The 13,454-nt window shown below is 34.3% G+C and overlaps 1 protein-coding gene across 3 annotated transcripts in view; it reads right to left on the bottom strand.

Moving 5' to 3' along the window:
- The window catches only part of DHX36 (DEAH-box helicase 36), a 44,622-nt gene that overhangs the window by 7,739 nt on the left and 23,429 nt on the right, over positions 1-13,454 (bottom strand). Inside the window, exons 10-19 of one of the 3 annotated variants that reach the window (XM_008065954.1) lie at positions 12,256-12,396; positions 11,884-11,986; positions 11,432-11,519; positions 10,140-10,195; positions 8,663-8,727; positions 7,793-7,936; positions 4,821-4,938; positions 4,134-4,232; positions 1,032-1,205; positions 800-886 (exon numbers count right to left, since the gene is read on the bottom strand). In XM_008065954.1, the coding sequence (XP_008064145.1) occupies positions 800-886; positions 1,032-1,205; positions 4,134-4,232; positions 4,821-4,938; positions 7,793-7,936; positions 8,663-8,727; positions 10,140-10,195; positions 11,432-11,519; positions 11,884-11,986; positions 12,256-12,396 (1,075 nt within the window). The remainder of the gene's footprint in view (positions 1-799; positions 887-1,031; positions 1,206-4,133; positions 4,233-4,820; positions 4,939-7,792; positions 7,937-8,662; positions 8,728-10,139; positions 10,196-11,431; positions 11,520-11,883; positions 11,987-12,255; positions 12,397-13,454) is intronic. The other 2 variants (XM_021716486.1, XM_021716487.1) reach the window with 2 other exon arrangements.

Below are 13,454 nucleotides of genomic sequence, written 5' to 3'. Positions count from 1 at the left end.
ATCATTTAGGAATTAAAAAACATAAACTCTCTATTTTCCTAGTCCTTAAGATAGAACGACTTCTGAAGTTTCAGACCTTTATACAATTAAGTATGTCATATAGTAATATATTATATATATTATACAAAATGGAGTAATTGTAAACAACATATCAATCAAAAAGAGCACACTGTTAAACAAACTTCAATGCTATTATACATATTTTCAAATGCATACTTTTTTTCAAGCTAAAAGAAAGCAAATGGAGAAAAATGAAAAGACATCCTGAATAAACTCAAAGGAAAAAAACAAATGTTCCCACAATATGCAGTACAAAACTGAGTTTAAAACTGAATCTAAAGCTACAGAAGAAACAGTGCTTCTAAAAACCAAATTACATTTCAATTTTACAAAGCTAGTTGATAAATGTTTACTCTCAGATAAGCCTGACTTTAGGGAGCAGAAAATGTCTTGTGAATTACGTATATGATTATGATACTCTATTAAAATGTTAAATCTGAACCCAGAGTTGGTTTATTAATCAAAAGAGACTGTCTATTGTGAATGTCAATCAAAGATACAAATAAATATTAAATATAACATTTTAAAATAACTCATTACACTTACCATTGGTATTCTATTACAAAATTGAAAATGAATTTCAAATTTTTTTCAAATGTTCAATGAACTTCAAGCATTTGCAACATTTCATTCCTGATACGTATGATAATGTAGGTTTCAAAAGGTTAAATATTCTCCTGTTCTATTACTAGCTTTTCACTTGAATAATCCATCATAATCTAGAACAAGATTTTTATACCTCAAATGCATTCACAACTGTCAGGTGATCACTTTTAGTACCCCTTGCCAGTTGTTTTCTTCTCGTATCAGCAATCTTTTCTTTCCCCTTAAAAAATAACAGATAAAGGCAATGTAAAGTGTTCTGATGCTGTAACAGAGAACAGTTCTAATAAAAAATTAATGAAAAATGTATCTAAGCAACTACTTTCTGTTATCTAAAAATGTCTGGGCTTTATGTCTGTCTTTCTTACCAATGGAATGACAAAGGGATCTTTGAAGCTGAGACTGGCAGCAATAGTGAGTACTGGATCTAAGCAACAGAACAGAGCTCCAAAAAGAATCATTTTTCCAATATGTGGTTCAACTGGTAAACGTGCTAAGTGAACACCAAGCGGTGTCAATTCTTCCTGTTTATCCAAAGCGTTCTGTAAAGGGAGAGTTAATGATTAAAATAGACATTATAGGCATTACATTTAAAGGTATTTTAGTTAGCTTAAAAAAGTAACAGGCCTCCACTCAAGCCTAAATGCCCTAATAATGTGCAACTGTAGTTGTCTTCATCAAAATATAAATTTTGAGTTCCACAAATTAACTTACTTAAACAAAAACAAAATTAATCCACAACTTGGTTTTTCTGTATTAGGAAAAAAATAACACAAATAACAAACTGGCAAACTTTCACTCAAATAAAGGAAATCACTTAGTGAAGTTTAAGAGCTGCAAAAAAGACAAACAACAAAAAAGAAACACTATTATACATTTGGAGTATGGAATGCAAAGCCCCTAGATTCCAGTAGTTTAGGTGACCTAAGACAGAAAGGCAAGAGCTAAGGCGTATCCAAGAACCCTAGAAAATAGGAGTGCATTCTGCAGATTCCCTAGGGCATTTGGTCCAACCATCCCACTGTGGACAGCTAAAAAATTGCAAGAATTAAGAGTCTAGGAACTAGGGAAGGACATATGTCCAAGAAGGTGAGTAGAGGCTAGGGACTCTTTCCTTGGCAGAAGCAACATAAATCTTCACTAGAAAGTTATCTTCATCCAATTTAGAACTTTATTAATTTGCTAAGAGTTTCTTCTTCTTCTTTAAGACAGGGTTCTGGTTCTATCACCCAGGGTGGAGTATAGTGGTCAAGGGCTGATGAAGCTGCAGAGCAATGGGCTCTCAGCTGCCACTGACAGACGTGTAAGTGGTTCACAACTCTGGAAAACTGCTGTGTGTTATCTACCAAACGTGATCATACTCGTACATGTATTACCCAGAGTACCAGAAAACAATGAATACCAAAGAATATTCCTATCAGTATGGTAACAACAGCCCAAAACTGGAAATAAAAATGTCTTTCAGTAGTCATAAGATTTCAAAAATTAAAATAAATGAACTATAGCTAAAAGCAACAGTGCAGATGAATCTTGCAATGTGAAATAAAAGAATCGAGAACTCTGCTCCCCCTAACAAAAAACTCATATTCTACAGAGTTCGTGTAAAGTTCACACAACGGGCAAAACTATACTCTTTATATAAAAATGCACACTTGTATGGGAAAACTATCAATAAAAACAAGCAAAAGATTACCATTAAAGTCTTGATAGAGGTTATCTCTGGGAACAAGGGACAGTTGAATGATTGGGAGAGGGTGGGAGGGGGACTTTCAGCATACTAGGAATGTTCTTCTTGACATGAGTCACTATTACACAGTGTTTACTTTGTGATAAATCATTAAGCTGCACTTCTGCTCACTTTTCCTGGATGTGCACGCTGTATTTCACATAACAGTTTTTGTCTTTTTTTTTTTTTTTTTTAAAGCGTGGGCCTTAGACCCCACTGTTGGCTAGTGTTTACTGGCCTTTTCATGATTTTGTTGCCTGCAATTGGCTAAGCCTGACATTTTTATTCAGTTGAAAGTCATCCCACTCGGGTTGCAGAGTCCATCTGAGTCCTCTGGTTGTCCATCTCTATCATAAATAAGTTGATTCTTTGATTACCACCTACTTCTCCACAATTATGCTCTACAAATTAAGTGTCTAGAGAGAATGAGAGGTCAACAGTAAAAACCTCACAACCTCCTAAAGTACTGGTAACCTCATAAAATCTAAACCAAATTCCCAGAGACAGATAATTTAACACTGCTTTTTCATTTAAACAGTTTATTAAGTTAAAACCTATCACAAAGTTTCAATATGACCAAGTTCTCAAAAACGATCTGCATGGATGGCCCCAAAGACGTAAAATGTGTCTCTGGCATCTTCTAACCCAGCAATAACCAACAGAACTTGTAGCAATGACAGAAATGTTCGATTTCTCTCTGTCCAGTACAATAGTCACTAGTGCTTTACTGAGGATATGAGATGTGTGAGTGCAATGAAATACTAAACTTCTAATTCAAAATTCAATTGGCACATACGGCTAGTGGCACGTGTACTAGAAAATACAGCACCAGGCCCTTGTGCCTGTCTTCCTGCACCCCTCTCAACGTGGCTTGCACAGGTATGGGCTGCCAACTAAGTAGTCACTTGAGACACTGGAACTAGTTTCTTAAAACAATGACTTCCTTGCCAGGCTTGGTGGCTCAGCCTGCAATCCTGCACCTTGGGAGGCTGAGGTGAGTGGATTGCCTGAACCGCGGGTTCGAGACCCGCCTGGGCAACTTGGCGAGACCTCATCTCAACAATAAATCAAAAATTAGCCAGGCGTGGTAGCCACGCCTGTAGTTCCAGCTCCTTGGAAGGTTGAGGTGGAAGGATCACCGGAGCCCAGCCAGCAAGCTACACTCCAGTTTGGGCAACAGAGTGAGACTCCAACTCAAAAAAAAAAATCACTGACTTCATAAAAAGGAACCATTAAAATTAGAAAACTCTGTCCTTAGAAAACAAACTTCAACAGTAAAAAGACAGGTGGGGAAGTACAGTATTTTGAAGAACAGCCACCTGTTAGCATTCATTCAATAAAACATAACAATTGCTCTTATAAGATGTCCATACTGTCATTAAGTTAGATTTATCAAAGGCTCTAAAAACATCATGATAATCAGAAAGCTTAGAATAAATCTAGTTCATTAAAGAATACTCACAAAGACCAGAAACCTTAAAATTTCAAAACTGTATATAATTTTTAATGCCTGCAATGAAAAAATTCTTTAGAAAGAGCCCAGTTTTATAAAAACATGAAAAAGATATTATTTTATAACTTTCTGAAGCATACTTCATATCCTAAGTTTATAGCCAAGTAACAAATCCTATTTGGCACTGCACATTACTGGTCTACTTTGTAGCAACAGTAGATTTTATAATTAATTTGCTTATTACAAATATTCTAAAGATCAGTTCGAATTTTTTAAAAAAATCAAACTTACCAGTTCCATCAGGTATCTTATGGAGAGTAACACTGCCTCATTTGATGGTGGATCCATTAATCTACTCAGAAAATAAGCAATTCCACCTAGCCTTAAAATCTGAGGAAAAGACAAATATAATTAACATATGATATAGAGACAACTTAGTCCTACCAGTACCGCACACTCAAGTAAAGCATCAAACTTATGTATGACTTTCAAGTCATTTTTTAATAATAAGAAAAGTGGCTGGCTAAAATATCAACTAATGAATTGATTATTTATTTCCAAAGTAAGTCTAAATATATTAAAAAAATGCTAAAAAATGGTAAGTAGTTTATAACAAAATATAACATTTTAAGATGTAATAATAGTAGCTAACTTACTGAGCACTTACTATGTGATAGGCACTGTTTAGAGAATTTTATGAAATTAATTTAAACAACCTGCCACACGTAACAGAAACTAATTTTTCAGAGAAAAAAGTGATACTCAAATGCGGGCAGTCCGCCTTCTCTAGAGTAGTATATAATTAAAAACTATTCAATACATATTTGAAGGAAGTTTAAATATATGATTTATTAACACACATGCAAAATAAATACATGGTAATTACTGCAGATTTATACAGTACTTTCTTTTGTAAAAGACGTTGAAAATGAGAACATTACCCTCATTTATTTAGTTTAATTCTTCCATCTAATTTACCTTTATTTGTAAACAAAGTTCTTCCAAAGGCGTTCTCAAAATTTCTGGCAGTTGATAGTCATCTAGAAGACTTGCTCTAAGACCATTATACAGATGATAACAATGACCACGTTGAACTCTTTTTAAAAAAAAGAGGAGATTTACAAAATGACTTTTTAGAAGTCCAGAGTAGGTAGGGAAAGTAGCCCACACTTATTTCTTACAAGCCACATCATAACTAATTTATATTAGGTTTTCATTTTTATGAATCATATATTCCTTCTCTGTATGTTTGGAAAAGCCCTAAACCGTCCATCCCCGTCCCAGTTCTAGGAAGGAAATACAGGTCTTCCTTCCTGTCAATAATTTGGTTCCTATTTCTGATTTGATTCCAAATCAGCCTGCTCAGTAACAGCAGTCTACTTAGGTTAAGGCTAAAAGCTATAGTAGCCTTAAATATGCTTTGTAATTGATCATATTACGTAACAAATCCTGGCATTATGTTGTCTATATTACTGAAAAAGATTTCAAGTACTGAATGTTCTACTTAGTGAGCTCTTAATTTTAGGGGGACATTAACAATATTTGTTTGCAAATAGTGATATGAATATCTTTTGAACAATTATATGGATAGATGTGAAGAGATGACTATTCATGTACTGTCAAGCAGAAAAAATACTTCTATAGGCTCTTGTTGCTATAGGAATAAAAATAAATTCTAAAAATCTTAGCTACTTCCTGCCAAGAGTCTACATAGACCCACTGTCTATTATATTATGTAACATGTCCAAAAAGCTCCCCAGCAGAAACTAAAATATGAGAACCTCCATTCAAAACAATATAGTACAGCTTTTTCTGGCCTCTAAAATAATCAATCTAATTAGGCTTTGCTAAAGGAATTTATATCCATGGAGCCTATAAAAGACTAATTTCCTTTTAAATTAAAATGTCACTAATACCACAATTAACCTCCACTACACAGTGGGAATAAAGGATTAGTTAAAAAGTAAAATTCCATTTACTTTAGTTTGATAATTACTTTATGGATCAAATCTAAAGCCTTGTTTTAACTATTACCATATAAAAGTGTGCTAAAACCTGTTCACTTCGGTGAGTACGCTCTGAATTGGTATTCAGTAGTGACTGATCTACATGGGAAAACCTCAGTCTTGCTAGGTCTCCTCTCAGGTTGCTCCTTGATAACTGATTAGGAGAATATACTTCTTTAACTGAATCATGATTTCAGCTCAATGATTTCGATTCAAGAGTATCAACTGCATAATCTAATAAACTGCCTGGAAATCAAGTTATACTGAGCTAATCTGCAAAGATTACAGCGAGTCAGAGGTTTACATATATTCTACAAATTTAAAACAAAGGGTCAACAAAAATGGTCTGTCAAGTTTTCTTTCAACTCTCCTTTTTACACTTCAATAAGTCTGTGTCTGAAGATTAGGGGAACCTCTTTTACCTAGAAGAGGCAAAAGAAAAACTCTCTTCTTCAACTCCAGGCCTGATTCTATCATCCATATAAATACGAGTATAGAAATACTGTGAAGTACGCATTAAAATAAGGCAATTAAGTATAACTATTTGTAAAAGTTCAAGACAAATCATTTTTCCTACCATCAAGACAGAGATATTTTTACTTAATATGACATCAGTGAGAAAAAAAAAGTGCCTTTCCTTGTGTTTTCACTGGTAACTACCAGTGAACAATCAAGTACTGCTACAAAGCACAGTAATTAGGAGCCCAGACTATGGAGTCACAATGCCTGGGTTCAAATCCTGGCTCTGCAACTGACAAAGCGTGAGACTTTGGAAAAGTCATTTCATTAACCTTATAGTGGAGATAATAATTCACCTCACAGAATTATGGCAGGGATTAAGAAAGTTAATATAAAATGTTCAGAAGATGACCTAATAAACAGTATTAGCTGCTATTATTACTTGGTAATAAATGCTTAAAAAAAAGGAAACAAAATTATAAGAAACATAACTAAAAAATAAAAATACTAATTTTAATTAATCAGACTAAGGAATGAAGAGGTACAAAATTCATAAAATAGAAAACCTGGGGCAACTCCCTTGGTTCCCTCCCACTGTGGGAGATTTCCTGTCCTCTCAATAAATCCTGCTTTCTCAAAAAACAAACAAACAAACAAACAAAAAACACCTGACAGATACTTTTCCAAATAAACTATGATAAACTCTTTGCACTCAAATCCCTTTAGAGGGGACATCGTAAATCTAGCACTCGTATGTCCCCTCCCAGGGGACATAAAAGATTGCTAGTACTTATACAGGGCAAACTTGTAGCAGTGCAAATTTTTCAAAAAGTATGCTTCCTTAAAGTTCTCCACTCAAATTGTGTGAGAAAGTAAATTAAGACATGGAATATATACTGAGATAGATGTTAAAAAATAACAGCTGGAGTTACATATAAAGAGAATATATGAAGAACTTTCACAGTTGTACACAGACTGGAAAATAAATTACATATCAATAATGTGGAAGAAAATGAGACTGCCTTGTTTGCTTGAATAGAAAAACACCGGTGGAAGACATCAAACAAAGTATATTGCCCTGCATGTTGGTGACTGTTTGACAGCTTACCACACGTTAGAAAAATGTAAGATCAAAAATTTTGTGGTTTTTTTTGGTCATTATTAAGTTACTCAATGTCTAAAATTCCATTATAAGCCAAATATCATTACAATAAAATAACTGGTTCCAGTGCTATACTATTTAATATGAAGTGATTTGTTTTTCACTATCTTGTAAAAAAGTGCAGTCAAGATGCTGGTTGGTGATTCACGAGATGTCTCCGAATGTAAGATTTAAAACAATTTTCCTATTTAAAAACTGTCCTGCAGTAAGTTCAAAATAATATGAAAGGTATTCTTCTAGTAATTATCTTTAAAGGCCAGCAATACAGTTTGCTCCATTAAATTGGTTTGTGTTCTAAAAGCTAGACAAAGTCTCCATCTTACCTTCCAGCTCGACCTTTCCTCTGTTTGGCATTAGCTTTACTAACCCATTCGGCGGACATTGTACTGATGTTGTTCTGAGTGTCAAAGTGTGTCTCTTTTATTTTTCCTCCATCTATCACATAAACTACATCATCTATAGTAATGCTGTTTGGAAAACAGATTTTAAAATGTTAAAAACACATCAAAAGCACTATTAACCTATAACAGGCCAACAGATATACATTTCAGAATATTTTTTATTTCATCCAAATGTTTTAAGCTATTCAGGATTTTCACCACTCTTCCGACATTTATCAATGTCACAGGGACCAAGTATTCAGCAGTAGGCAGCATGAGTAGCTACAGTAATAGTACAGTCCCAATTCTGTGGATAGTATGCTAAATTCTTACTTGGCCACAGCCAAACTTCACAGTCTGCCTGGATGCCTAGCTCTGTGCCCACCCCCAATCATGCCATGGTTTAATACCACTTCCATAAAACAGTCTGTTTCAGTGACTGAACTGTATATTAACACCTCCAAGAGAATACAAAAAATTTTAAAGCTGGATATAACTAGTGACCAAATAATACCACCCCAAATCAGTAACAGGCAGAAAGGACAAAACTGACATCAGCTTCCATGCTTCATTAAAAGACTTAAAAAAAAAAAATTAAAAGACTTATTTCTGAAAAGGGCTAAAATACTAAAATAATATTTTATGGGGCTAAAAAAACACAACTATGCTTACTGCTATGAAGTTAAAAAAGCTTTATTTTTAAAAAAAATTATAAGGTATCTTGTAGAGAAAAAAAACCTAAGCTATGTCAATACTTTATGGTGCTCAAAACTTATGCAATGAGCAGTAGTTGATATTTAAAACTATTTTTACCTAGTCTCTGCAATGTTGGTAGCAATTACTATTTTCCGAACACCAGGGGGGGTTCTTTTAAATACCTGTAAAAATAAATACATCAAAATCCCAAAAGAACACTAATTTCCAGTAATTACTTTTGCAATTAGAGGAATTACTTCAGAAAATTTTCATTTTTAGCATATGTGTTCATTCATTGACATATGCATCTAATATTTATAGATATATTTATAAAGTATTATCATTTTAAATACTACAAAATTATCCTTTGGTAAACCAAACTAAATCTCCCACGATGTCACAATCTTATCATAAATAAGATTCAAATGAAATAGCATGATTTAAATTTACGGCATGTCTTTTAACAAAAGCTGGCGGATGTAAGTAGGAGAGAGGTTTACTTTAAGGATAAAGATTATGAGGCCAAACCTCCACAGGTAAGAACACTGATGCATCAGGCAGATACCCAACCCATCAAAATGAATGTCAGCTGGCTGTAAAACTGTATACTAGCTTAAGATCAGATTGCAGTGAAAAAAAAAAAAAACCCTCTTCAAATGTGAACTCCTACAAACAGTACTGCCCTGCTGTAGAAACCAGGTAAAGTACCACTGGCTATAATGCAAAAAAAATGCATAAACACATCCCTTCATTTATATAAAAATGGTAATCAATACACAAAATGTTTCCCAGGCTAGACACATATTCTCCAGCAAAAAAATAAATAATTTATTAGTTTATGGTGTCTAAGATGGAAGCACCTCCACATGAGATTCTCTTTTGTCCAGTCTCTGGAATCAAGAGTTTCCTTCTTCCCCCAGGTACACTGTATCTAATTCAGCTAGCTGAGTCTTATTCAGGACTAAGGTATCAGCAAAAAGGATACTGAAAGGGTCTCAATAAAAAGTATTTTGACAAAAAGGGGAAGAGAAACTAGAAGTGAAGAGAGGCAGATTTTCTGATCAATTTCATTTTACCTGCCAACACTGTAGTTCATAAATTATCTTACCTCTGAAAACACTGTTCATTCTAATTGGTAAATCCCTGTCTCTGACAGACCTAAAACATTCATAATACATTATAAGAAAAAATGGAAACCTCATACCTGCAATTATACTAATTTTGCTAAAATCTCAAACATCAACCTGTAGAACAATGTAGATAATTTCTAGGTTGAGTTATTTTTAGTGGTAGCCTCACATACTTTTTTCTTTTATTCAAAAAATACAAACAGTTATTGGTAAAACCAATTCTGTAAACTTTTTCCTAATGTAGACAAAACTAATCTGATTTGTAGATTACCCTGTTATTCAAGTTTTTATGCAATCATCCCCTAAAGACTCGTTTGCAAAGGTTTTCAAAGATGTATTTTTCTATGAATTACTACTTCAAAATGCTCCTTAAAAAAAAAAAAAAAAAAATGAAACACAATAAACAGTCCTTAAAAGCTTGCCTAAGTCTAAAAGACAAAGAATAAATACATTTAACAACATACCTGTGTCTGGTTAACTGTAGGCATCAGTGAATGTAAAGGAATAATTAGAAACTTATCTGAAATTAAAAAGAAAATTAAACTTTTAAGATACAGAGTTGCAGAAAACCTCCATCAAACATATATAAGCCAATGAACTGAGACACTGAGACATATAAAGCTTAATTTATATTCCTACATATAATTAGATGAGCTTAATTTATTTATTTATTTATTTTTATTATTTTTTTTTTGAGTCGGAGTCTCACTGTCGCCCAGACTGGAGTGCAGTGGCCGCTCCCGGCCATCGCAGCCTTGGCCTGCTGGGCTCCGGCGATCCTTCCGCCTCAGCCTTCCGAGTAGCCGGAATTACAGGCATGCACCACCACGTCCGGCTGATTTTTTGATTTATTGTAGAGATGAGGTCTCGCTGCCCAGGCGGGTCTCGAACCCGCGGGCTCAGGCAATCCACTCACCTCAGCCTCCGAAAGCGTGGGATTACAGGCTGAGCCACCAAGCCCGGCTGTCAGCTACAATTTAAAGAAGAAAAAAGTACATCGGAAAAATAATTGCTACACTGAAGCCATGGGTATATGGTATTCATTATGAGTCTCCATTTTTCTGTATGTTTAAAAATTTTCATTACACAGTATTTCTTTATAAAGAGGTCATGGTAATTTGATCAAAATATTTTGCCAGTTAGATGGTGACTAAGTTTAAGTACAGAGAATGCTTTGAGGGCATTACAATAACAAATAAAAATACACCTTTATTCTTTTAGCACTCATACATTTCTCTAAGACGAAGAGTTTATGTCTTTCAAAACACAGTTAATCAGACTCAACTACAGAACGTATAAAACCTACAGATGTTCAGGTCGCTTTCTTATATTAGGGGTGAGGATGGGGTATGGAAATCTGAACTACAAAAATGCTCTGTGGGTGATTCTACTGTACAGTCAGAGCTCAGAGAACACTGGACTAACACAAATTCACTTTTTTGCAACAATGAGTGAAAAACCGCAAATGTCAACATTTTAAATTCAAGAGCCGATTTTATTTGGCAAACTGAGGAAAGAAGAGCAGTGAAATATTCTCTTCGTAATATTTAATAAAGAGCATCACTTTCATCTGTGGCCTAAACTTCAGAAAGATGCTGACTTTTGAAAAACCCAACCTGGGCTCAGGTCACCAAATTCTTAAGAGGAAAGTCAGAAGCAACACTTCTTCAAATGAAAGGGAAAAAAACCCAAATGAACAAGTCATAAATGACTCAAATACCACTCTGGAATTGCAGTAAGATTATCTATATAATACCTGATTTAAACATCACTTGTGACATCAACAAATCATGTAGAGTGCTGATATTGTCCCAGCCTGGCAGAAAGACCAGTATTGCACCATCCTATTCAAAGGGAAATAACATTACAAAGCATCACATCAGCAAAACACAGTAACAATAAATGTACGCAACTTAAGTCTTCAGTAAAATTAGACTACTGCAGGATAATCTTAGTTAATAATTAAAAGAAAAGAATACAAGCTTACTTTTTAAAAATAAGATTTATAATTCAGATGTCTTATTTGCTTAGTCTTGTCCTCAAATAGGTCAGATATCTAAGTCTTTTGATATTATAAATCTATTTCTAGTGTCAAAAGCAGTTTCTTCCACAGTTTATTTTTCAGAAGTATTTAGAAAAATTATTTTCATGGCCTTGATACATTAATAAAATTAAAATTATGTTACTTGAAAAAAAATAAAAATTAACCTCTTCTTCCAAAACAATGTATCGGATAAGGGCAGCAATCAAATTCAGATCCACTTTATCATCATCCATCATTTCTATAACATCTACAGTACTTGCAGAATACCTATCAAAGTTAAAGAGAGTCATGAAATACTTGATGAAGTTTCTTATGATTTAACTTGCTATAAAAACTTAAAAATTAATTCAGTCTGCAAATGAGGGAGAGAATCACTGGGGCAACAGTGCTTACAAGACAACTCAACAAAGTACTTAGGAGATTCACAACACTCTCCCTTAAGCAGGTACAAATTCAAGAAGGCAACCCTCCCACACCTGGCTTTTTGTTTCAGTCATTTAACCACTATATTCTTGACTTCAGACAAATCAACTCACCTTCTTCTAAGTTCCCTTACATAATCTGGCCAGCGTTCTTTATAGATTGCTTCTTTTTCTTCTTTTTCTTGTCTATTTACATGCCCTTGCATGAACCCCCTCTTATACTGAGATCTGTGTTCCTTTTGTTCTGGAACATATCTAAAATAAAAACACACTTAAATATTTTCCCTCTTTTGAAACTCTTTGATTTTAGCTAATATCTGTGACTTTTAACACTTAGGATTTTTTAAAAGTTTCTAAAAATCATTTTCACTATACTCTCAAGTAAATGCTTGTTAAAATATCAGTTTATTTGTAAGTATTTTAAAACCTGGTATTTTAGATAGTCATTCTTCCCTATTGCAGTAAATAAACCTAAACAGCCCATCTTTAGTAGACAAAAGAAAAATAAATACTAGTTACTTTTACTCTCAATTTTAAGTTTGCTCTAAAATAGAAGCTAACAGTATAAGTCCAAAGTAACAGTTAATGACTGTTCAGCACAAAGATTTAAAAATACTGGAGTTTTCAAAACCTGACTGCACAAAAAAATCCCCCGGGGAGCACATAAAATACGGATTCCTAAATCTTATCCCCTGTAATATGAATTCAGTAGGTCTGTCTGGGGTCTGGTAGTCTAAGAATTTTCATCAGTGTCCCCAGGAGATTCAGACAGTGTATCCATAGACCTACATGCTAGAGAACTATTTAATTCTGCTCAGTCACACAGTTATAGCTAATGGCAGATCCAGAATCAGCATCCAAACCTCTTGTGTGTCAATTCAAAGCTATACTATGACTCCATCACCCTACAGTGATTGCTAAAAACACAGAGAGGACACATCTGGTCAATAATTCTACCTACTACTATGGGTTTTGAAAGGCATGGGGGTGGGGAATGACAAAGGAAAATGAATGCACACTTTAAACTCAAAATCTCTCTAAGTTCACCTAGAGGACAACATCTAGATGGAAAAAGGGAGTGGCTGAAGCATGGGTTTTGGAGTCAGATAGAATTGATGTCCTTGCTCTGCCACTGACTAGCTGTGTGATCTTAGACAAACTCCTGGCCTTCCATTTTCTTATTTGAGAGATTAGTATCTTTATAATAGTATTGGCATGAACATTCTAAAAATGTGATAAAGAAAAGCACAGCGCCTGATATACAGTAGACATTCCAAGTGTTAATCCCCTTCCCTATTCAGTCACCTGTGACC

The sequence above is a fragment of the Carlito syrichta genome, unplaced genomic scaffold (genome assembly GCF_000164805.1).
Source record: "Carlito syrichta isolate Samal-C Ts95f unplaced genomic scaffold, Tarsius_syrichta-2.0.1 Scaffold308821, whole genome shotgun sequence".
NCBI lineage: Eukaryota > Metazoa > Chordata > Mammalia > Primates > Tarsiidae > Carlito > Carlito syrichta.
Note: the sequence above shows the minus strand (reverse complement) of the source record. Positions and strands in the feature narration are given on the sequence as shown.